Here is a 25323-nt window from a genome sequence, read left to right on the forward strand (position 1 = left end):
GGCAGGGGGACAGAGCGGGAGGAAGGAGCGGGGTACTGTCACGCAGTCAGTGGTGCAATATCCTTCCGCGCTCTGAGGAAAAAAAAGTAGCTCTATGTTCCTCTGACCTCGTGGCCTCAAGCGGCTCAAGAACCTCCTTCAGAGTACCTCAGACAGCGTAGTGAGTGGTATCTCTTGGGAACAGAGCTCAGGTAGGGGGAATTCGTGTATTTTTCCCCGTGGCGTGAGCTGTATATCCATGCGCAGAGCAGGAGAAAACGAGTCCGGCAGCACGGCGGCTATATAAAGCGGGCGCGGCGGAAGGCTTTCCTTTTCAGTTGTGGACAGAGCTGGTGGTCGGAACATGTCAGGCGGCTCCGCGGATTATAGCAGGTATGGCGCGGCTTGCAAAGGCTTTGGGCCCCTTTGTCGTGAAGGGGTCGGTGGGTTTGGCGGAGGCGGCTCAGGAGAGGAAAAGTAAGAGAGGTTATATTCCGGGGAGGGGGGTGTGTGCTGGTGCCTGCGCGTTCGAGGGGAGAGCTCTGAGGGAGGCTCGGCGCTGCGGTTATACAGCTCTGGTGCCCCGGACCGTCGCGCTTCTAGACGTTTCGGTCGCGTTTCTCTCATTACTCGAGTTTCGGCGAGGGTTTAAGTTCCATTCTTCGGGGTTTGCTTTTTCGTTGTTAATTTTTTTAACAATCCTCACCCCTGGAAAAAAAAAGGATATTTTTAATTTATTCGCACATACTTAGCTACGTGGTAGCTAAAATGTTTGAGCGCCTTGTTGAGGAATTTTGTTCTTAAACCCCTCTCCCCCTCCTGTCCTCTGCCGTTGGTTCGGCCCGCGTTTGCGGCCCTGGTTGAGGGCGAGACCATTTTCTCTGGGAGGGGGGAGGGCGCGGCACTCTGGGCGACCGACCGGCGCCTTTCTCCGCCTGCGCGCTGTGTCCGGTTTGCGCAATCCCAGGGGTGGAGCTCTCGCGAGAGTTTGTTAGGGCGGGGCGGGGGGAGCCGCAGCGGAGCCGGGAGTCCGCCCATCTTCTCCCGTCACCCCCCCTTTCTTCACGGCAGGCGTTGCAGCTGAGCTGGCTTAAGAGTGCGCAGCAGTAGCCATTGCCCCGCTCCGTGCCCACAACTGCGGGCCCAGCGTGCACGGCCCCACCCTACAAGGATGCCTTCGTGAGGAGGGGCGCTGTACGCTGGGGTATGCGGTTGTTGACTTGCCCACTAGGTGTTCGGGTTGGGGTTTTTTTTAAGTCGAATCTGTTAACTTGGGGTTGAGCCATATTTTTCTGGTAGGTTTTTCTTAAGTCTGAATTTTGCCGTGAGCTCTGCTGTGGCAAGAAGGCTCCTGTCACGTTGAGAGCTGAGGACTTGGGTTAGTGGCACCTGATCCAGTAGGAAGAGGGTAGGAGTTCAGCCACTGGCAAAATACCAGAGTGCCTGCTATAATGGTCTATCACAGGTTTCAGACATGGCTTTTGGCAGCCAAGATGTCGATTTGCTTCTGTGTGTTAGTTGCTACGGTATTAACGGCTTGTTCTATTTGGTGACAGAGACCATGGCGGCCCAGAGGGAATGGACCCCGATGGTGTCATTGAGGTGAGCACATGAGAACTGACTTGAGAATTTAATCACTGACAGAGATCAGTGTTGGATTTAATATTTTTTTATTTCTTCCTTTATTACAGAGCAATTGGAATGAGATTGTTGACAATTTTGATGATATGAATTTAAAAGAATCCCTTCTAAGGGGCATTTATGCTTATGGTTTTGAGAAGCCATCAGCTATTCAGCAGAGAGCTATTATTCCATGCATTAAAGGTATGTGGGTGACTCATTTATTACCAGCATTCTGTAATTGGGAAAATGTAAAATATATGCATGGGTGAATTATGGTTCAATACCTGTTTTTAATGCTTACTAAAAAAGTGATATGATGGTACACCATCTTTCGGGACTGACCTGAAATGGAGAGAACTCTTAATACTGATCACTTATTTCAAAGGGGATAAAATAAATTGGAAAACATGAATGTCCTGTGTGGGAGCAGTAAACGTGTATCCTACTTTTTTTAGGGTATGATGTGATTGCTCAAGCTCAGTCAGGTACTGGCAAGACAGCCACATTTGCTATTTCCATCCTGCAGCAGTTGGAGATTGATCTCAAGGAGACCCAAGCACTAGTATTGGCCCCTACCAGAGAACTGGCTCAACAGGTATTGATAGTGTAGTTAAAACAAAAAGCTGCTTGTGTGTTGCATAGGTTTCAGGTTTCACAACTGTGAGACAAATGGACTACTTAAGGGGCTGTAGATAATATCCATTCAGAACCCTTTTTGTGTTGAGTCGTGGAGAATATAAACTGGCTTCTGTCCCACAAGTTCTCTGCCCTCTCAAAAAGCGAGTTGATGCATGTAGAGGGTGTGCTGGGGCAGGGATGCAGGAGCCAGCTGCAGCATTATGTATACTTCTGAGGGAGCACCTTCAGCAGAAAAACAAAATACAAAACCGTTTATTACAGTGTTCTGAGTGGAAACAAAGCATACTTTTTTGAAGTTATTTGAATTTGAGTGCAGTTGTGCAACATGAAAACTGCAGTGTGCATGTGGTCACTTCTGTATTTTTGTGTTTTCCTGACTGTTGTTGCATGTCTGTTTCAACTTCAAGGCTTGGTATTCTGTTTTGCTTGAGTGGGAATGTTTAACAAAGCTTGCAGGGTATTTAAATTTTAAGATTAATACATATTAGTAATGCGGGATCTTAAGATGAAACACCTACCAGAGCTCAAATAAAATAGAAAATAGGTTATATAAAACTTACTATTGTCTTCAACTAGAATATACTGAGATGCCAGTGCTGTTGTGAAGATTCTTAATTGTTGTGAAGATTCTAAATACAATAAATGAGACAGGATTTTTTTTTTTTTTTTAATAGAAGGCAGATCTGTGGAACAAGAACCTGTGGTCAGAATGTTCAGCCTTAGTTCTACTCTGAAGACAGGGGTGAGGTTAGACATGCTTGAAGCCTGGCATATAGCAATGCACTTACACGCTCTTTTCATGATCTTTCTCTAAGTGCTTAATATGCAGACCTTAACACTTGGAAAATTCAAAAATTGAAACAGTTGAAAAGCAGAGTCCCTGCTTTTTAACTACTGCCAACAGAAGCATTATAGTCACTTCTTTAGCTAGTGCAACTAGTGAGGAAAAAAATTCAGGTACACCTCTGACTTCAGCTTTCTAGTAAACAACTTCAGTAATAAGCAGTTGGGCAAAACCATTATTGGCAGCTCCCTGTTTTGACCATAAGAGATGCATTGTCCTTGTTTGCTCCCTTGGCTTCCAAAGCCTGTAAGCACCAATGGTAACAGGTCTTCAGTGTACTAGGAACTGCTACTAACAGAAGGGCTTTATTTTTAGATTCAAAAGGTAATTCTGGCACTTGGTGACTACATGGGAGCAACATGCCATGCTTGTATTGGTGGTACAAATGTCCGCAATGAAATGCAAAAGCTTCAGGCTGAGGCTCCGCACATTGTGGTCGGGACTCCAGGGCGTGTGTTTGATATGTTAAACAGACGCTACCTTTGTAAGTATGAATTTAATTTTGCTCTTGATAATAAATTTCAGACCAAGTAGGAGCTTAAGTAATGCATTCGTTGTCATTATAGGGTTGTACTGAAAAATTTAGTCCTAAAGGAGAGTGGCATTAATAAAAGTAATATGTTTCTGAAACTTAAAGAGATACTCCTGGTTTTTTCTTCAATAGCACCTAAATGGATCAAAATGTTTGTTCTGGATGAAGCTGATGAAATGTTGAGCCGTGGATTTAAGGATCAGATTTATGAGATCTTCCAAAAATTAAGCACAAACATCCAGGTAAAAAAATCACCTACATGGTTAAATTGATAGATGCAGATTTAGTTCAAGTGTAGCTGAAAATTGCAGAATTTGTGTTAAATCAAAACTGGTGTCCCCTAAGTATGTGCTAACACAGAGTAATACATTTTAGGTTGTGTTACTGTCGGCTACAATGCCAATGGATGTGTTGGAAGTGACCAAAAAGTTCATGAGAGATCCCATACGTATTTTGGTGAAGAAGGAAGAACTGACTCTGGAGGGTATCAAGCAATTCTACATTAATGTTGAAAGAGAGGTTGGTATCAGTTGTACTTGCTCTGCCTTGGAAGAGTTAAGTTCTCTCACCTTCTTGTTACAGCACTGTGCTAAAATTGCAGAAACCAAGGGTGAGCTTTGGTTTCTGTAGTAATGCTAGCAGAGTACATGCAAGAAGAAGAAGAACTGCACTGGATCAAAACAGACTAGGGTGGACCTCTTTCTTAATGTCCGGTGTCCTGTGTCTAAAGATTTGGTGCAACAGTTGATGCAGAAGCTTTGATTAGTGTGGTGGTTAACTTCTCAGGTTTTATGGAATATAACTCTGCACTAGGGTATGCGTAATTGGTTATTGATTTTTAGCGTTTGTTTGGGATTCTTGTTATGTTTGAAGTGTCAGTGGCACGATGCAATTCCTGACCCTTTCTGTTCTGTTCAGGAGTGGAAGCTCGATACTCTCTGTGATTTGTATGAGACGCTGACCATTACCCAGGCTGTTATTTTTCTGAATACAAGAAGAAAAGTAGACTGGCTTACTGAGAAAATGCATGCTCGGGACTTCACTGTCTCAGCTCTGGTAAGGATTGATGCTTCCATGTAACTTCCGAGATGTGCATGTACTGAAAACCAAGTCATAATGAGCTGTATGTGAGTGAAAAGCAGGAAAGTTATGATATAGCTGTGCAGTGCTGTATTATCGTTCCCCCTGCTTAAAGAAAAATGTTTCCCTCTATCTCTACCTGCTTTGTTCCCACGGCAGGTAGGGACGCTGGGTTTCATACATCACTTCGATTTTTGAAGGCTATTCCAATCTGGAGTATTGGGACTGTGGTATTTACAGGGTTTTTTTAATTCTACAGCATGGCGACATGGACCAGAAGGAGCGGGATGTTATCATGAGGGAGTTCAGATCAGGATCCAGCCGTGTCCTGATCACCACTGACTTGCTGGTGAGCATTCCCTTCCACTCAAGACATTTGTTTAAAGCTGGTGCCAAAAGCTTCATAATTTGGTGAAGGTTCTTGTAGCCTGAACTACTTGGAGCTTCTTGGAACAGTAAAGACTACGCTCCACTATGGGCTACACAGTTGTAGTTCATCACTGACCATGTGGCCGACAAAAGTATGGGATAAGTAACTTCACCTATAGCCTGTGACTTCAGTGACTGACTCTGTATTGCTTTGCAGGCTCGTGGCATTGATGTGCAGCAAGTGTCATTGGTTATAAACTATGACCTGCCGACCAATCGTGAAAACTACATTCACAGGTTAGTTGGCTCTATCCTCTACTTGGTGTGCAATGCTAAGTATCGCATTCTCTGCAGAATCGGCACCAAACCTGTTTCTGTTTTTAGGCATTGCCAATAACAGGGGGGTGTCATGCATCCATTTGTACAGTAACTGGTAAAAAGTTAGCAGGAAATAACACCAGTGGGGCTTCAGCTTTAAAAAGCCCTGACTTGCACAGCCCTGATTCTGAACCAGAGGAAGGAGCAGGACTTTTAGACAATAAAGCAAAGCAGTGGGAAAACTTAGGAATGTGATGGATTCAGGGATAGCTGAGATCTGAGGAAATTGCCAGCTACTGAAGTACGTTTGTCACATAGGTCATGGAGTAGGATTACAATGCCCATTTACTGATACAGCATCTTGACAGCAGTGTAGCTCCATGTGTACAGATCCTAGCTAATCTTCAGTTGCTGTTGCTGCTCCTGCTCCATGACCAAACCTTAATGCTGTTAGCAAACTAGCTGTTAAAGAACTGCCTCTGTTTTTGGAGGCCCAGCTGTGTTCATGCTCCTAGTGCCTTCTGTGCTCTTGGTGGCTCCTCTGGGCAGCAGGATTCTTTGCGGTGTCTTGTGATAGTAATCTGAGGTTGGCCTAGGTTTAGTTAGCTGCTTCTAGTGACTGTCCCCAAATTAAGTGAACTAGTTTTTTACTTGATGTAAAAAAAATACAGGAGTTGATAGCAGCAGTTGATGACACAAGATGGTGCTCAGACAGCGTTGACGTCATTTAGGATGTGGATTCGTTACCAGCACATTTTGAATAAAGAGCAAGTTGGTTTTGTTTTTTTTTTTTTTGTCATGATTATTCACTAAGCTTTGTGAGCCAGTTTTGTGTATTTAGCTCTTGGACAAGGTAATTTATTGTGCAGTCTGCAGGAAGGTAGAACTGATGGGTGGGTGTAACTGAACTGTGTGCACTGATGTGTGAGGGGACCAACTTGGGCTTAAACAATGTTGAGCATGGGTTTCTATTAAATGCAAAGCACAAACCCTAAGTTTTCCCACTGCAAATAGTTATGTTTAATTAAAATTTTCAAATTGAGTGTGCTGTCCTTGTTACTGGCTGTAACTGGATAAACATGGGAGCAGTCTGGTTTTTGAACAAGAGCTTGTTTGGATGCAGGTATGGGTACAGATGTATTGGCTGAAGAGAGGGGAGAGGTGCAGTCAGGACTTGATCCCACAATACCAACTGTTCTTACTTTGCAGGCAGATGAGTAACCTTGTCTGCTCTGCTGCTGTCCATAGGATGGACACTCCTTTTGTACTGCTGGTTTTTTTTGACCAGATAGGACTTTGGTAGCAGCTGGTCCTGTAAATACAGCATAACCTGGCCAGTGGCAGATACCAGAGCAGCAGCAGTTAATGATGAGTGGATCTTGCAAACATTTGCAGTGGATTAGTTAGCATCTGTATAAATGCATTCTCTTTCTGTGCAGAATTGGTCGTGGTGGTCGTTTTGGCAGAAAAGGCGTGGCTATAAATTTTGTCACTGAAGAGGACAAGAGGATCCTGCGAGACATTGAGACTTTCTACAATACTACAGTGGAGGAGATGCCGATGAATGTGGCAGATCTCATTTAATCCCTGGGATGAGGTGGTTTGATGCAGTGCTCGCTGTTGCTGAATAGGCGATTCACAACGTGCATTGTGCTTCTTTCTTTGGGGATATATTGAATCTTGTCTCAATGCTCATTACGGATCAGAAATACAGAATTTTGATAAGAGAAGCGACTTTCTGTCGTGAGCTCTTGTGGGGAAAGCCATTGGCTTTATCCACTTTAGGGTTAGACTGTTGGGGTTGGGTGGAAAGTCATGGGGTCTGTAAATTTTTTCTTTATTAGAAATTTATTTCCTAGTTCCATAGAAGTGGTTGTATTAGATGTTCTTTATCATTTAATAATTTACTTATGGACTAAAAGATATAAGTGCTGTATAAAGTCAGCCAATTATGTTAAACTAGCCTACCTTCCTTTATTATATGTACTTACACTTCAGATCGAATTGGAAAGGCCTTTCAAAATCTCTAAACTTTTATAAGAGCATTAAAATGCATTTTTGTTTCATATGTATTTATTCAATAAAGTATTTAATTAGTGGTAAGTGTGATTTGGACCCTGTTGCTAAGCCCCAGCAAGCAAGCAATCATACTATTGTCTTAGTTAGGGTTAAACCCAGTAAAATTTGCCATATTGCACATGTCTTAATGAAGTTTGAATGTTCAATAAAATACTTCTATATTCACTTAAATTGTAAATATTTGGTTCTTGGGGAGTATCTCTCACTGGGGAGATGCTATGGCTGTGTCTAACCAGTATGGCATGGAAGGTAGAAGTGGCAGCTGCTGCTGGGGTTGAGCAGGCCTGGTTGTGCACAGTTCCTCTTCTGTCAGGGACTTCAGAGGCTGTTTCTACAGTAGAAGACGGTGGTCTTTAGGTACCAGAGGCTGTTTCTGTGTGATACAGTGTTAGGGACACCTGTCCATCACCCTGAGCTGAGACACCCATCGCACTAGGAAATGGCTGGTTTAGTAATTCGTACTAAAATTACTGCATCATTCGTGTGCACTACCAGGCCCAGGAACTCCACTACCAAGGAAATCAATAGATGCTCAAAGCAGCATCCATGAGAGGAACTGACCTAGAGATGGTCAACTATCCCTATGTTCTGTAGTCAGGCACCAGATTTAAAACTTGAGTTTGCCAGCAAGGATAAAGATACTATAGTATGAGCCACTTCCTTAGAGGATTACCTCCCCTTCACCCCATGCTTTTTCTTACATAGCTTGAGTGAACTTACAGTGTTGCAATACAGTTAATAGTGATTTTTGCAGCATTTAATGCTGAAGGAGCAGATAGAAGATGGAGGCAGCATGGGCCATGCTCAGCCCAAGGCCTCTTCATCTGTAAATATGTGATTGGTTTTGAAAGTATTGATGTCAGCTAAGAGGAACAATTCATACTTTCTTCCTCTGCTTTCACCTGATGATGACTTCACTATGTATATGCTCATTTTCTGATGCGTTTACCTTTCCAAGTATAAGTCTACAACAACAAACTGCAAAGCAGGAGCACCACTGTCCCCTCAGCAGCCAGAGAGCACTCAAACCTAGTGTGGAAAAAAAAAAAGCAAATACTTCAGCAGGATCTTTTCCAACTGCTGAGCAGCCCTTTTATTGCAAAAAAACCCCAACCCACTACAAAAGCACCCAGGTCTCTGCTCTCAGACCCTTGGCCACCTGTGAAAAAAATGCTGTTCCATGCTGCAGGAGTCATTAAGTGTTCTGTGTTAGCTGCTGCATCACCACAGCACAGAGACTCATCAGCTGCAAGTATTCATCAGCACCATCTGCCAAGCATTTGTCTACTTCCTGCAACAGAGAAGGTAGAAGCCTCTTAGAACGGTGGTGCTCAAGACAGTTGTCCCTTTGGTTACAGTGGGGAACACCAGATGATTTTCACCAATTATTAATCGGCAATGACACCTCTGGACTCCCACATCACAGCCATCACACCAACCTGGGACAAACTACCTCTGTCTTCTCAGGTTGGCCAAGCCATGACAGCTTACAGGAAAGGATGCACTATTTGCTCTGCAAGTAACTGCTAGGAACAACACTATTCACTCTTCTTTAGTGATTTTAGCAAAACCTCCACCACAGCTGCCATTTCTTCTTGGTCAAAATTTAGCAAGTTAATGAGCTCTTTGGACAGGGCATATTTTACACACCAGAACAAAACTCTGCAATTTGCAGCTCCTGATTTTTTTTCTCTAGGTGCTGACTTAATTGCTGGTGCCCAGTGATAGGATGAGGAGCAACAGCCATAAACTAAAACACAAGAAGTTTCACCTCAATGTGAGGAAGAACTTCTTTACAGTGAGAGTGGCAGAGCACTGAACAGGCTGCCCAAGCAGGTCATGGAGCCTCCCTCTCTGGAGACATTCAAAACCCACCTGGATGTGTTCCCGTGTAACCTGCTCTAGGTGGCCCTGCCTTGGCAGCGGGGCTGCACTAGATGATCTCCAGAGGTCCCTTCCAACCATAACCGTTCTGTAATCTCATCTTAATTTTTCCTCCCACCTTATATTAAAATAAGCCAAAACCCTAAAACCACAACCACCACTCCACCCCAGAAAGAACCAAACCCCAAACCTACAAATCTCCTTCTTGAGTCCTATTAGAACAATATAATATGGCTAATAATTCACTTAGCTGGATTTCAATTCCTTCTCATGAAATTTCTCAGGACAAAAATTTAGGTTCTACCAAGAAACATTCAGAACTAAAAATCAAAATAAAGCAGCATTCTGGAAGGCAGTTCCTAGACAAGAATTAGTCAGTGGAGATTAATGTTGTTTTGTTGTGTTTTAGCTCGGGCTACAGGCTTACCGCAAGTTTCTCGACTATGACAGATTTCTGCTTGTCACTGTAATTTTCACTCTCAACAACAGCATCATGCAGCTGGTTTACAAGCTGAGCAACAGCATACCCATCATTTATGAGATTCTGTGTCAGGCAGAGAGGAAGATGGAAACAATTCAGCAGCAGAGACACCACAAACTGGAAGACCAATCTAAAAAGTTGTCTGAACTGAAAGACTGTACTGAAATGTATTATGGAGCTTTTACATCTTAGAGGACGAGCCAGTAGGTTTGTATGCAGTCCAGCATCCCACCTGACAGCAACCCCAAGTGAGTGCCTAGGAAAGACTGCAAGAGCCTGGCATGCACATAGCAATAATTTTTCCCAAATATTCTTCCAGCTTCTGGCAATCTACATTTTGTGAGCTTGAGACATTTTAAGCATTTAACAACCTCCAATGAACCTGTACAATCTTATTCTAAAATTAGGAAAGCATCCACAGCATCATGTGGTAGTTGCAGAGTCTTCATATTTTAAAGTGCCACCTACTTTATTTTCTTCATCCAGCAGTTGCCAGCCTCAGGCCCACAGAGATCTCTGCAGTCAAAACTTCTTTAATAAAATAAAACCCATGGCAATTAATCGTCACCATTTTTTTTTTAAATTAGTAGTCCCCAGTTACAAAACCACCAAATACTGAGAACAGGTGTCCAGGACGCCATTTATGCAGAGAGAAGTCTATGAAATTAGAAGAGCTGGTGCAACCTTATTTTTCTGTACAGCAAAATATATACCTGCGCTTTGCAGAAGTATGCATTGAAGTGTCAACTGCATATCAAGCACTAATACTTGAAACAAACCCCCACCATTAAGTACCTGCTGGAGGAACTGGTTCCAAACTACTGCATTAGATTTGATAGTGGTTTGATGAAAGACTATGCCAGCTCTGAGGATTTAGAAAATCCGTACCAACACATCTTAAGAGCAACACATTTTCAGACATCATGGTAAGTAAACGTGAAAGTGGAAAGCAGTGACATCTGCACAAACCAATCTAACATCTGCTACCAGTTTCCAGGCTCAAAACCAGAGGTCCTGCCAAAACCACCTGACCAGGCTCAGCCAAGGAAAAAGCAGGAGGCTGACCAATGCCAGCTTTTTTCATACAGGCACGGAATGTTTCACTGGAAGGGAGAACATACTATGGCTTCCTATCCTCTGTCAGGGACAACTCCTTGATTTAAAATCCAGTTCAAGACTGACCGAGCTTCCTTTAAACTCATGAGATGAGGAATTTCCCATTCTTCAGAGGGAGTAAGAATCTCTTCTGTATTAAAGAAAATACATCTACCTTTACGAACCTTTAGCTTGTGCCATCTCCAGCAAGATCTATTTTAAAACACTGCAGTTCATAAGACAACGGTAATCACTGCTGTACTGTAAGACTGATGGGAAATATGTTAAAACTGAGGACTTATTACAGCTTTATTCAGATACTTCTCATCTAATGCAGCTTCCATGTAACTAAGGAAGGCAGTAGTTCAGAGACTAGTTCAGTCCCCTGAAGACACAGTTCTAAAGCCCTGAGCCAAGTGTCTTGCTAGGAGCTCCTACTCTGCCTAATTCAGCCTAACAGCTCCACATGCCATCAGTTTAACTCAGTAGAAAGCCAGTCACACTGGTATGGAATCTTATTTGCAACTTCGACAGCTCTTTTGACAGCTCAGAAGGTAAAGATCAGGGTACTAACTGGTAAAAGACATGCTTCCTGAAATGTCAATCCTAACTGCCCTGAGGCCAAACATTCTTCAGCCCAGCAACAAAGGCTTCAAAGGGCAGCAACGAGAAAAAACATTCAGGCTAGAGCACCAAGAGGACTCTACCTTTGCCAGAGTTTCCAGTTTCTCAAATGAACCACTCCAGCAGACAGACAGTAGTTCATCAATTTTTTCTCTAGGGATGACCTGTAACAAGAAGTTACATTTCTTAATTTCAACTCTATAAGCTTAAACTGAAGTTGATGCTACAGTAACAGATACAAACTGTTTATGAAGGAGACCATTTTAGGTTTCATTCTTCTACACACCCAACCACTTTCAAGCAAGTATATAACTAAAACTACCTAAATTCTAAGAGTCAGAGCTAGGCTGTAATGTTTGTCCTATAGTAGTGATATTAAAATAAAAACTATACAGTAATAGTGAATTGTCAAAGTCACCCTCATGAACACACTCATTCAGGACACTAAGTGGAGGACTTACTTCAACAATTAGATCAGCCAGTTTTTTCGAAACCATTTTGAAACCACCAACCAATACCCAGCCCAACCCAAGCAGCGATCTAGCCCTTCCAGGTAACTGCCCCCAGTTTATATACTGGGCATGACATGCTGAAGTATGGAATACCCCTTTGGCTAGTTTGAGTCAGGTGTCCTGTCTCTGCTTCCTCTCAACTTCCTCTCCTCCCTGGCAGAGCTTGAGACTCAAAGTCCTTGGTCGGAGTAAACATTACTTAGCAACAACTAGAAACATTGGTGTTATCAGCCTTGTTCCCAGGCTGAAAGTCAAAAACACAGCACTGCATCAGCTACTAAAAAAGAGAAAAATGACTGCTATAGCTGAACTGAGGACAGATTTATACAAGCATTATCCAATAACGGAATTTCATGCTTTTTTTCCTATCATGACAGTCAACTTCTGCTGGGTTTCTCTGAAATTGTGACTTACAGATACCTTTAAGTGAAATCCAGCTCTTTCCTACAGCCACACACACAAAACTGAATGAGAAGTTCACCAAGGAAGTTGTTTAAAACTGTTCTGTAAAACATGCACAGTCGCAATAGCCTCTGGTTCCATCAAAGTGAGAACCTCACAATTAGCTATAATGGCAGCACCTTCAAGGGAAGTGTGTCCATTATTAAAGCCCATTTATTTTTCAGCTCCTCAACTCCTGATCTCATGTTTCTTGCTTTAGAGGGTAATTGTTCTGTTGCTATAGGAACACCTTCACAGAAGTCTTATTTAAATGTATTTCCTCTCAGGTTTCTCTTGTCCCCATCAGTTTTATCTATGTCATTCTAGAAGAAATTTCTGCTGTTTTGTTAAAAATCAACATCCTTGAAGAGGCGCTGTCACTGTGAACAGCGTGAAAATGAGTTAGGTGTTACTGTGTTAGGTGAAAATGAGCTGCTACTGAAAGCTACTCCCCTGTGGTGTTTCTAAACCATATTTTGCAATGATCTATACTTATATACATCCACACACATATAAACATACACATATATAAAAGTGCCAAAAAGATGTTCTAGTCCACTGTCCCACAAAAGGCAATACATTTTGCATTCATGGGCAGAATATTTCAATTTCAATTATAAGACTATTTTACAGATTTCCATGACTTAGAGAATAAGTTGTTAGAAACTTGATATATAGTAAGTGTGCAAAACCAGGCCATCTTTAAAATTCTGGTGTTGTGTATTGGCACCATTCTGCAATATGAATGAACATAAAACAATTTTTTAGTCAAAATTTGAGCAAAAGTAGATACAGGTACTCAGCAGACTTGCTACGCAAATGCTTTCCGGACTAATTACAGGAGAAACTGTAAAGTATGGCTTACCCCAGCAATTTCAGTGACTATATTCTCTGTGATCTCTTTCCCACCCATTAGGCGAGTGGCACTTTGAAGAAAAGTAATTGCTTTTCTTAAGTCCCCTTCTGACACTTTAACAAGGTACGACACTGCCTGGAAAATAATGTCAGAAAATGCCAAGTCATACGTTCACAGTTAATTAAAACACAGTGAGCTTTCTCAGAACACTGATTTCAAAACATAAACAATGTCTAGAGCAGATGGTCACAGACAGGCACAATACACAAGTTACAAAGCAACCTCTCTACTTTTATAAATGTGTGACGGCAATTTCATAATGAAGCACGGTTTAATGCAAGTATACTCAGCACAGAACAAAAAGCTCTATAGTTCTGCTTCAGTTTTCTCTGGTGGACATTTCTCTGATTTTAGGAAGACTTAAAATTCAACCCATCTGTGGAAGGAGAATAACATTTAAATGAGGTTATATATTTCCTCTAAATACAACTGAGAAGTCTGGAAAAGTATGCTGACTTAGCCCCTTTCAGTGCAATGCAATTATGCACCGTATTAAGCAATAAAATTACACGGCAACCATGAAGTTACCTCATTACTGATTTTCACTTGTTCCTTCTTAGAAACATCCAACAGCCTCTGCTGTTGGATTTTGTCTGACAAAGGCTTGAAGCGGAATTTGGAGCATCGAGATGTTAAAGGTTCAATTATTCTGAAAGAAAGGAAGGTTAAGTGTTTGGTAAGTGAATGCATGGGTCAAGTTCATACAGATAAAGCTATCAAGGCAGAAAATGGCAAAATAACCTTAAATCCACAACTTTGTGAAAAATACAAGTTGAAACCTAAACACTGTCCTCAGTCTTGTATTCACATAGCTACACCTCTACTACACCTATAACTGAAAACTGTATGTCAATCTCTCAGCAGGAGGGGGCAGGAAGAAACTACAGAAGAAAAATGGCAACAAATACAAATAAGCAACAAATTCCACACATACCTGCTGATATAGTTACAAATAAGGCAAAAACGTGTTGTTTTAGATTCTTTCTCCATTGTCCGTCTTAAGGCTGCCTGAGCTGCTGAAGTCATTGAGTCTGCTTCATCCAGAATTACAATTTTAAAAGGAGGACAAACTTTACCACTGAAAAATAAGAAATCTTTTATCCAGGAGACATGCAACGTACAGACCAAGTTAAAAACCACACCAAAACCCAACCAAACAACAAAAACTCCATACCACTGCAAACAGCAAGTCATACTTTATTTAGTTATACCTGACAAACAGAACATATTCAGTTAAATTTTTTCTGATTATTTTTTAATAAAGGACTGGTATTTGTAAAAAAGTGGCGGACTGAGTTCCCATAGAAAGGCTGACACTTTAATACTACCAAAAGTCCTCAAAAATATGTACTCTTACTTTAAGTTTTTTCTTTTAACAACTAATGCAGCTCTTCTTTTCCAAGCTTCCTGATTCCCTGAACTTCAAAGAACACTGCAACAGACTAATTTCAGTACATAAGACCACTTATTGCCAGATAGTCCTGGCATGCAGTCTCCTTCTCTTACTTTCCAGTATCTGTTTTTTCCACATATATTGGCTTCACCTGCACAGGCCTTCTCGCCACCCTACACCATAATCTTGTTAGCACCTTAGAAACTAGCACCCCATCTTGTAAGCAATGCCACAGATGAGACATACTAGAGAAACAACTTCCACCAAAATTTATCCACAGAAGTTTTTCTATGGTAGTCAGACTACATTTACAAAGCCTATCACCAAATCCAGAAGACTTGATCTTCTAGGGTTTTCCCTCTCTGCCTCTGACTCTAACAGAACTGTTAAAAGCTCCTCCCAGGTATTCAAATTCTCAACATGAAATTACATGAAGTCAAAGCTTAGTCCAAGCACTCTATGTGTTACAAATTCCTGGGCAGTGCTGACTCATCATTTGCATTAGAATTATAAACAAAAAGAACCACAGGCTTTGTCCTAAGCACTTACTCTGAACGGCTTCCAGATGCAGTAAGCTGAGCAAAAGCCTTCACTTTTTCCCGAATTACTTGGATTCCACGCTCATCAGAGGCATTTAACTCAAGGACTCTTTGCCGGAATAATTCAGGACTGCAAAATTTTTATTACAACATATTAGTTGTTAGTTCTTGTAATGATGCATTATAAAGTACCTCAATAACCTGTCTGGGCTTTCTGAACAGCAGGTATTATTTTTACCAGCATTATTAAATAACACATTTCGTTAAAAGACAGTTGAGGTATGAATTTCCATTAGCTACTTTTACAATTGTGTCCTAGACCATGGAAAACAATGAGGTGCAAAATTACATCAATTACCAAGGAAAAAGAAAGCAGGAAGTTGGCTTCATAAGTTCAGAGCACTACACAATATGCCTTTCTACTCATATGTTGTGAGCAACGTGAAAGAACAAGTAAAATGCTCAGATACAGTCACTGGTAGGGCTCTGCCATTGCAATGCTACCAGAAAGAAATATCTAGAAAGTATAATACAGGCAGTATTTAGCAGCAATACTATACAGCAGCACCTCTGATTTAAAAAACAAACCAACCAGTGGATTTTAAGTTCTGAGAATTCAAGTAGACATAAAACGTGAAACTGTCTTCCTACTATTAAACTAGAAGTGGTTCTCTCTAAAAAGCAACATGAACCAGAAATTAAAAATGATGATGGGGGGTGCTGGATAGAGGTACTAAAGTCAGCATTAGAATTAGATTTGATCATAACATCAAACCACCTTCTCATTCTTCTTTTTTTTCCTTTTGGGTCACTGAATTCACTACTCAAAACCCCCAAGTGTTACAAGTGAGTTGATGAATGTACACATGCTGAATTTTAGACTCCTACTATTATTTCTAGACACAATTCAATGGTGCATAACAAAAAGACTACAATTCAGGCATTTTATGAAGTACTTTGAGATCTATGTGTAGCTATCAGCTTACTGAATATTCCATTAAAATTGGGATCCCTTTACAAAGTTCAGTAAGGCATACGCAAGCCACTTTTTTCATACTCTTTGTTACAGAGTTACATGGCTCTTAGTCTGAAGTGTTGTAAGTCTGTATTAGTAACAGAAAGCAAAGACTTGTGACAGGACAGAAGAGAAAGAAATCTCATATTAGAGCTGAATTACAATGTGAAGGTACTCCTGAAAAAGACCTAGAAGCTACGTAAGAGCAGGCAACGGCCAGAGACACTCCATCACATGATTAGAAGACGTGATAGTTGATTACACCAAAGCAACTTGATTCCAGCTTACCCGTAGAGTTCTCTAGCAGCTGCTAAAATAGTGGAAGTCTTTCCAGTTCCAGGTGGGCCATAGAACAACAGATTGGGAAGCTAAAACAGTAACACACCATTTTATGAAAAGCAAATAAACAAAACTAACCACAAACAGGAACACCTGCTGAAAATCTGTGCACCTCATAGACCAGAAACTATCTACTCTTCCTGGTAAATAATATCAAGTCTTTCACTTTTAGGTCATTACAAATAGTGCTGTAAAGGAGGACAAATGGCTGCTGTTTATAACACAGCATGAACAAGCTGTTATTTGGTGTTATGTTCTATCAAAATTAATGCTTCAGTTTATACTTTATTTTGAGGTATTCCCTCCAGGTCATGTTTGAGATTACTAAACCTTACAGAACTTACTGTTATGACTGCAGTGAGATGAAAATTTATCCAAGAATGTCCTTGAAACAGTCTGGGTAATATTAGCAGTACAGGTGTCTCAAAACCTGTCACAGGTTAACTATCCCTTACTTTCTCAGCTCCCCATGTTCAAGCCATGCCAAGAATTCTGTGCTGTCATTAACTTCACTGCAATAAATACAAGGTAGCTTGTGAATGCTGTAAGTGCAATGCAGACATAGCCTAACACTAATCACAGAGATGCTTGTAAGGACTGACTGGACTGCCAGCATAGTGCTGGCAAATTTCTACATCCATCCAAGGATTTTTCGAAGGAGGAGACCAGATTCTTAATCTAATTTCTTTAAGACATTAGGTTAACTGATCTTTCAAATAATTTAATTAATAACCTCAGCATGAAAAATAGGAATGTGTTAAAGAAATATGCTGACACAGGAAGGTCAAAGCAGCACAGCAGATTGCAGTAATGATTATAGGATGACATTTAGCAGCACAAAGCATAAAATCTCGCTGTTTGAGAATACAACTAAATATCTGCTAGATGTCTGGAATTCATCAGCTGGAATAAACTAAAAGTTGCCAAAAGTCTGTCAGTCAGAGGAACAGTGTAAGCCTGTTTAACATGGTAGTCCTAAGGGTGCACTTTCAATGCAGAAGGAAAATTACTGATACTAAGAGGGGGCTATTAAGGCTTAATCAGGAAAGCTACACACAGTTCATGTTATCTGTAATCAAGGATGATGAATCCAAACTGGGAAAGGTGATTAAAGGAGTAAAGAACCCATCTTATGGGAAGTGACTTTTTTTTTTTTTTAAAAAAAGAGTGTGATTTAGTTAGCTCAGCAAAACAAAAGTGAAGAGGGAATATGGCTGTTCTCCATAAATATATCAGAGCAACATATAAGTTGGCAAAAATCAAATTTGCGTAAGTTAGCCATGACTACATTTTGGCTGAAATCAAGAAGCTTTCTAATTACCACAGGAGTGCTAGCTTTCTATACTACAGACTTTCTATACTACAGCTTTCTGTACTATCAGACTGCACTTTAAAACTGCTGCCTTTGACAGGGCGATGTTCCAGTTTTATATTCTTAGAACAAGAATCTAAGAGTCCCTCTGATCAATAGCAAAATGACAAACCTCTCAGTCAGACTTGATTTTCAGCCCTTAATAAAGGTTCTATTTTTAAAAAAGATCAACTAAAATTAGATTAGAAAATTTTATGCTGAGTATAGGAAGCAATATAGACAGAATGGGAACAGCAAAACCAAACACATCCAAGTAGCAGAGAAAAATGCAGAAGTACACAACCCATAATCAGAAAATGAAACAGAGACAGACCAGTTTGGTAACAAGCATCCCATTTTAACAACTGGGTAAGACACAGATAACAGATTGAACTGTGTATGTACTGTAAAAGAACAGAATATTTTCAATCTTCCATCATTTTATAGCAAACATCCATTTCAAGTTTTGCCTGCTCTACCAATCATTTAATTGTTTCTCTAGTTACTGAAAAGTAAACAGTATCTAGTGCAACCAAACACTTTTCGAAGTTTGATTAGATGCCACAACAATTCTACCCCCTGTATCTTTTAGGAAAGTTCCAGGAAAAGGAAATGTTAACTGAATGTCAGCTGAAAATTCACCAACCACTATGTTAGGTTAACACACTGCAAGGATAGGCACAGAGATTCGTAATTTCATGGCTCTATGCTAATTCACATTTTACTAGTTCTCAAATCAAGCATTATCAGGTAGAAAGTTTTATTCACCAACCACTATGTTAGGTTAACACACTGCAAGGATAGGCACAGAGATTCGTAATTTCATGGCTCTATGCTAATTCACATTTTACTAGTTCTCAAATCAAGCATTATCAGGTAGCAAGTTTTAATAAGAATGTTTCTAATTCCATTAAATCCATACTTTATTAATGTTTGTTACAACTTCAGTTATGCTTGTTTCTCACTAAAGTTATCACCAATATTTACACTACTTTTCCATCAAGCACAGCCTACTCCTTTATGCAACAGTGGCAGTATTTTTAAACAGGCTGCAACCTGATCTGGTTATCCATTTTTCCATGCTTGCCAGGGGTAAGCAGCAAACCTGCAGGCATCACCCTGCTTATGGGAAAGTTACTGGATATAGTGTGAACCCCAATTACTTTTCTAAAAGTTTCAGCACAAGTGAAGAGAAAAATTGCCACAATAATCCTACCCCTCTCTTTTTGCAGTCACTAAGATATCATCAAGTAAATGAAAACTAAAGAATACTATGACACTTCTCAGTTTCTCTGCAAAAAACAAGAACAAATCAACAGTCCTGGAAGACAGAAATCGGCTTCTCCAGTTCAAAACCACTTGGACTCTGGTTTCCTTGGTTTCTAACAAGACAGATGCTTGCTGTTACAAATGGAGATATATCAGGGACTTAAAAGTTCTTCTCCATTTAGCAGCTCCAAAACCAAGGCCTACAAATAGAGGCCAATCAACAAAGGACCCACTTTCCATTTTCAATACTAAGGTTTAAATAAAGCACATTACACAAACCTACAGCATTGTCACAGCTGTTTCTTTGATCTCATCAGATCTCCAAATTCAGCTAGAACTTCTGAAATAAGTACCAGCCACTTTAAAGTTCGAATTACACTTTTGCCTTTTTGACAGAATAAGTCCTTTCAAGAACTAATAAAAATGTCCAAATTTTAAAAGTGTCAGATATTTTAAAGTACTTGCATGATTTTGTTCTCAAATGCCTTGCTGGATTTGAGTAGCTATGGCAAAATACAAAGCCTGTAGCCATAAGCAGAAGTTGTAATTTGGTTTTTTAACTCAGGAGGCAAAAAGACAACACAAGTATAAGAGGCTCATAATCTAAGAAACATTGCTGATCCAGAAGCTGTAAGGTTTTAAATAACTGTTGCTCAAAATAGAACTTCATAACCCATCACCTAAGAGATGTTCCACAACTGATATGTCCAGACAGAGTAAGTGGCAGCACCTCCTTTTTCCTTAGCAGTTAGTAGTTCCTTACTAACTACCTCAACTGTACAAATGCATAGTATATAGTACATAGCAACACTGCTATTGAAACACAAATTTCTATGGGTACAATGACACGGTCACATTACAACAGCATTCTCAAAGTAAGTTGCATCTGGAGACGTGAGCTAGAGAAAGAAATTATACAAGTCTTCCCGAGTTCTGTCACACCAGCTCCATTTTGGCTCTTCACGCTTAAGGTACTTCTGCTTTTGCAAGTTCTGATTAAATTAATATTTTTAGATAGAAATAAGCTCCTACCAGTCAAAACCAGAACTACAGAGCAAATTGCCTTAAGGTAAAATTTTCAAATACCAAAGACTACCTGTGCATATAGTGCATCAGAGCACACTACAAGTGAAAGGTTTCTTGAATAAAACTCTGAAAGGTCCAAATTGGTTTTTTTAGGTCTCTGTGAGCAGCCAGCCATATCACAAATGTCATTTTCAGAACATCCTTACCACCCCCTTTCACTGGCACTTTCATGGCATTAGCAGTCCATGAAAAAAGAAGCAGCTTTTGGAGCACAAGAATGACCCTTCTAGGTGAACGTGGAACAAAAACCAACCAAACAAAAAATCTCAGCATGTATGAGAGGAGGAATTGTCCAGATCTGCAGAAAAACACAGCCATCTCTTGGCTACCTACTTTATATCTCCCCTCAGTCCCTCCAACTCCCTCTCACCTGGTTTGGAGGAAATAAACATTGTTCATACTGAGTATTTACTAAATGTTTATCCAAAAGCAAATGCAAGTATAAGCAAAACCAACTGAAAACGCTCTTAGGTCACAGAAGCCAACACTGCAGTGAAGTTAGTGCAACTGTCATACTTAGCTTTTCAAAGCCAAAGACTTACTTAGAAACTTTAACCCCAAAACTCTAGAATCGGTATCTAAGTAGTATATACAGCTATAAGTATATACTGTTATAAGTGGCACTTATAACTTAAACTTCCCTTATGACCAACAAGTGTATTTGTTTTAGTTTTTAGCAGTTTCACAGAAGCAATGATAGATCACTAGAACTGTTTAGGAGTGACTGGCAATCCAGACTTTTGTATAAAAAAAAAATTCCCTCTTCTCTTAAACAGCAATGTCAAAAGTACTATCTGAAAAGTAGCATAGAGACAACAAAAGCCTTTCCAGATTTGAAACTATTAACAAGAAGTCAATCAACTGAGTTTTTCCAGAAAGATTCAAACCACATCACAGAACTGATCACAATGTTTAGAGTGCTGGAAACATCATAAACTTTACGCATATTTCACAACATGCTATGAAGAAGCCACTTAGCTTGTTCATAAAGTACCACTGGAAAAATCATTGCCTTGGTTTTGGCTGGGGTAGAGTTAATTTTTTTTCTTAGTAGCTGGTGCTGTGTTTTGGATTGTGTGATAACAATGTTGATAACACACCAATGTTTTAGTTGTTCCTGAGTAGTGCTCACCCTAAGTCAAGGACTTCTCAGTTTCCCATGCTCTGACAGTGAGGAGGGGCACAAGAAGCTGGGGGAAGGAGCAGACACTTGAACTAGCCAAAGGGCTATTCCATATAATAGAACCTCATGTTCAGTATATCAACTGGGGGGAGTCGGCTGGTAGCTACCAATTGCTGCTCAGGGACAGGCTGGGCATTGGTCAGTGGTTGCTGAGGAACTGTACTGTGTATCACTTGTGTTTCTTTAGTTTTAGTCCTCTTTTTCCCCTTTTCTTCTTCTTCTTATATTATTTCAATTATTAAATTTATTCTTATCTTAACCCACGGGTTTCACTTTTTTTCCCCAATTCTCCTCCTCATGCCTTGGGGCAGGAGAATGAGCTGCGTGGTACTCAGTTGTCAGCTGTGGTTAAACCACAAAAATGACAACCACTGAGTTAGAAGTTTTCAAAGTTTCTGCCTAAACACACTGATTGGGTAGATGTTATTACACTCACATCAGCACCTTCCAAGGACTTTTTCAGCACAGCAACCACTTCATCCTGGAAGGCAACTTCATCCACATTTTTGGGGCGACTAAACAAGAAGACATCAAATGCAATTTATTAGCTAACAGTTTCAGAAGAAAAATGAAAGTGAGAAAAACAACATGTCCCTTTCTGATTACATCAAGTACTTAAGAATTACAGCTAATTTCGTAGTTGAGGTCAAAATCATAACAAGATTACCTGCCTAACGCCTCTGGTCTGTATTACTGAAGTGATCTAATTATTTGGGAAGCAGTTTGTCTATTTCTGTTGTAAACACCTGCCTGAGCTGTTTTTAGGAGCAGAACTGTATTGCAGACTGCAGCATTTTACCACTTCATTAGCTGTTAAAGGCTTCTCAGAACCAAAACATTTCCTACACTTTCACACTAACCCACAGTGATGAAGCACGGCTTGACAGGTGCAAGAGAGGCGTTTTCTGCTCACTAACACCAACAAAGGGTTCTTACAGCAATTGATGGTGCTGGTTTTCCCCCATAACAGAAAAAGTTAAAGCTGTGCTCCCAGGAGGAAACACCTATAGCTGCAACTCCCTTTGCTACGCACCCACTCCCTCTTCCAGACACCGCTCCAGAACCAGCCCCACCCGTGATCAGCAACTACAACCCAAGCCAGCGACCCCACCGCCTCAGAAAAACCCTTACTATTTCTCCACCCAGGGGATGGGTTTAGGCCTCTTGCCCTCCCCGCTGCTTCCCGCTGCGCCGGCCGCACCCCTCTCCTTAGCAGCGAGGGGCTTTGTGCTGATGGTAGATGGGCCTTTGAGGAAGGACTGCATAGCTCCAGCTGTCTCCTTCACCTCACAGCCTCCCCACCTCAGCCCAGCCGTTAGGCCGAACACAGCCAGGCACACAAACCCGCCACACCACAAGCACAACCAGCCACACCGACAGGTCCCGCCAGACCTTCCCGCCAACCCGCTACCGGCGGGGGCAGGGCCACTTCCGCCTGGCCAGGACCAACCACAGAGCTCGGCCCCGCCGCGGAGGCGGGTACTTATGTAACGCCTCGGAGCTCAGGGCTCGCTGTAGCTCTGCGCATGCTCCAGCTCCTGGCGTGAAAGGCGGAAGGGGGAGGGCTTTAGGACGCCGTTGCCGGGCTTCCTATCGGGGTGGGGTGCGGGTGTTTAGTGGTTGATCGTCGCCATTCTTCCCAAACGCTGTAAGCCGCTGTACAAAAGCAGTGTTGAAATCAAGCTCAGGGGAGTGCCCTCCTGTCAGGAGATTGCGGCATTAGGCAGGGGCTGCTCCCCTTGCCCTGGTGGCTGGGGTGCGTACTGGGGGTCTCTGGAAGTGAAACCCACGACAGCGAGATCTGTCCCAGGCCTGTCCAGCTGCGGCTGTCCCTAAGGATTTGTGATCGTACGGTCCTCGCTGCCAAAACCGGCGCCGGCCCTTGCTGTCACCATGCGAGCAGCTACCCTAGGTGTACGGGCGCAGGGGTTTCTTGTGCAAAAGCTACTAGTGAAGGAAAAGTGAATCCTTTTTGTTTTCACATTACTTCTAGTAATCTCCATTACAGTAAAGCCAGGGCAAAAATGGGGGGTGTGATTGCTGTGACAGTTCCCTTTAAATAACAAAACCGCATCCTTGTAGATTTGGCAGTCATGATGGGTGCCCATGTCTTAGAATCATAGTATCATAGAATAGTTAGGGTTGGAAAGGACCTTAAGATCATCTAGTTCCAACCCCCGTGCTATTGGCAGGGACACCTCACACTAAACCATGCCACCCAAGGCCTCATCCAACCTGGCCTTGAACACCGCCGGGGATGGAGCATTCACAACCCCCCTGGGCAACCCATTCCACTGCCTCACCAACCTCACAGTAAAGAATTTCTTCCTTATATCCAATCTAAACTTCCCCTGTTTAAGTTTTAACCCGTTACCCCTTGTCCTAGCACTGCAGTCCCTAATGAAGAGTCCCTCCGCAGTGTCCTTATAAGCCCTGTCAGATACTGGAAGGCTGCTATGAGGTCTCCATGCAGCCTTCTCTTCTCCAGGCTGAACAGCCCCAACTTTCTCAGCCTGTCTTCATACAGGAGGTGCTCCAGTCCCCTGATCATCCTCGTGGCCCTCCTCTGGACTTGTTCCAACAGTTCCATGTCCTTTTTATGTTGAGGACAGCAGAACTGCACACAATACTCCAAGTGAGGTCTCATGAGAGCAGAGGGGCAGGATCACCTCCTTCGACCTGCTGGTCACGCTCCTTTTGATGCAGCCCAGGATACAGTTGGCTTTCTGAGCTGCAAGCGCACACTGAAGCCGGCTCATGTTCGTTTTCTCTTCAACCAACACCCCCAAGTCCTTCTCTACGGGGCTACTCTGAATCTCTTCTCTGCCCAACCTATAGCTGTGAATCACCTGTAGCTTCATGCACTGTGTAGCTGCAGTTTATATGCCCAATTGTGTACTAGCATTCTGGGTAAAAAATTGAAGTAATTCAGCTGCCAACAGCTGTGTATTGCGTGGTTACAGATGTTCTGCTTTACTATTTCACCTTGGCTACTCCTGGGCATGAGGCACAGCCAAAGTGGCCTGGGCAGCCATGGTAATGATTATCCAGAACAGAACCTGTGCAAGTGAAAAGAGAAGATTGGGAATGGTTTCTATGGCAACAGAAGAATAGTCTTTGAAAAAGGAGGTAAGGGAAAGAGTTTAGGCTGAAAATACTTCATTGTGTCAGTGAGGCAACTCTATAATTTTTGGACAATTTTAAATAAGCTGTTTCCTCTCATCTAGCATTAATTGAAGCATGAAATCCAGATCGTAGACTTAGCAGCAGGAAGTGCCTGCACATATAATTAATGAAGTTGTCTTGTTCTAGATGAAAATATAATGCCTTTTTTATATATCTTTTTTTCTCCCACTGTGATTATATTTGGTACTTCTAAGTCATAATAACTTGGAAATGGTAAGGATGGAAAAGCAGCTAGAACTGATCAGCTTGCTTTCTGAAACTAAAAAAGCTTCATTCTCTTTGGTGGTCTATATTCGATCCACTCTCCCTAATTGGGCCGCTTTAAATATACCTGGCATTTGAGCTTTTTGTGAACTATGTATGAATCTCAGGTTCAGTTCAGCAGTGGAAATTCCTGTCTGCTACGTGAACTTAACTTCGTAACACAACTTTTTGTGTCATTAACCAAAGTTAAGAATTCCAGAAAGGAATAATGAAACGCAAGCTCCTCTCTCTTGGTCCCTGTCTTTCTCTCCCTTTCCCTCAGATATACAAGGACTGAAAATT

General features: G+C 41.6%; 2 protein-coding genes across 3 annotated transcripts; one reads left to right on the forward strand and one right to left on the reverse strand.

The window, feature by feature from the left end:
* The first annotated feature begins 58 nt into the window (after positions 1 to 58).
* Positions 59 to 7487, forward strand: EIF4A2 (eukaryotic translation initiation factor 4A2). Of its 2 annotated transcripts, none has more exons than XM_080623542.1 (11): positions 59 to 372; positions 1536 to 1581; positions 1671 to 1803; positions 2058 to 2197; positions 3401 to 3569; positions 3750 to 3859; positions 3993 to 4136; positions 4536 to 4673; positions 4957 to 5046; positions 5284 to 5363; positions 6824 to 7487. In XM_080623542.1, the coding sequence occupies exons 1-11, from the start codon at positions 344 to 346 to the stop codon at positions 6966 to 6968; spliced, it is 1224 nt and encodes a 407-aa protein (XP_080479668.1). In that variant the 5' UTR covers positions 59 to 343; the 3' UTR covers positions 6969 to 7487. The 2 variants fall into 2 exon arrangements, with proteins under 2 accessions (XP_080479668.1, XP_080479669.1); XM_080623543.1 differs by lacking the exon at positions 59 to 372 and adding an exon at positions 959 to 1183.
* Positions 7488 to 8246: 759 nt separating this feature from the next.
* Positions 8247 to 22955, reverse strand: RFC4 (replication factor C subunit 4). Its single transcript, XM_080623544.1, has 10 exons — positions 22723 to 22955; positions 22028 to 22106; positions 16652 to 16731; positions 15359 to 15478; positions 14351 to 14494; positions 13945 to 14065; positions 13366 to 13491; positions 11631 to 11711; positions 9775 to 9891; positions 8247 to 8754 (listed from the first exon to the last, which is right to left on the reverse strand). The coding sequence occupies exons 1-10, from the start codon at positions 22854 to 22856 to the stop codon at positions 8659 to 8661; spliced, it is 1098 nt and encodes a 365-aa protein (XP_080479670.1). The 5' UTR covers positions 22857 to 22955; the 3' UTR covers positions 8247 to 8658.
* Between the last annotated feature and the right edge of the window lie 2368 nt (positions 22956 to 25323).

The sequence above is a fragment of the Psittacula echo genome (genome assembly GCF_963264785.1).
Source record: "Psittacula echo genome assembly, chromosome: 7".
Lineage (NCBI taxonomy): Eukaryota > Metazoa > Chordata > Aves > Psittaciformes > Psittacidae > Psittacula > Psittacula echo.

Bases quoted from the DNA above. Each gene is read 5' to 3' on its own strand.
- RFC4 (XM_080623544.1), bottom strand. From the start codon at position 22,856: ATGCAGTCCTTCCTCAAAGGCCCATCTACCATCAGCACAAAGCCCCTC. The intron at 22,107-22,722 runs GTAAGGGTTTTT...CTTCTTGTTTAG, and splicing joins ATCCCCTGGGTGGAGAAATA to TCGCCCCAAAAATGTGGATG. The intron at 14,066-14,350 runs GTATGTGTGGAA...CCTTTCTTTCAG, and splicing joins ATTTGTAACTATATCAGCAG to AATAATTGAACCTTTAACAT.
- EIF4A2 (XM_080623542.1), top strand. From the start codon at position 344: ATGTCAGGCGGCTCCGCGGATTATAGCAG. The intron at 373-1,535 runs GTATGGCGCGGC...ATTTGGTGACAG, and splicing joins GGCTCCGCGGATTATAGCAG to AGACCATGGCGGCCCAGAGG. The intron at 5,364-6,823 runs GTTAGTTGGCTC...CTTTCTGTGCAG, and splicing joins CGTGAAAACTACATTCACAG to AATTGGTCGTGGTGGTCGTT.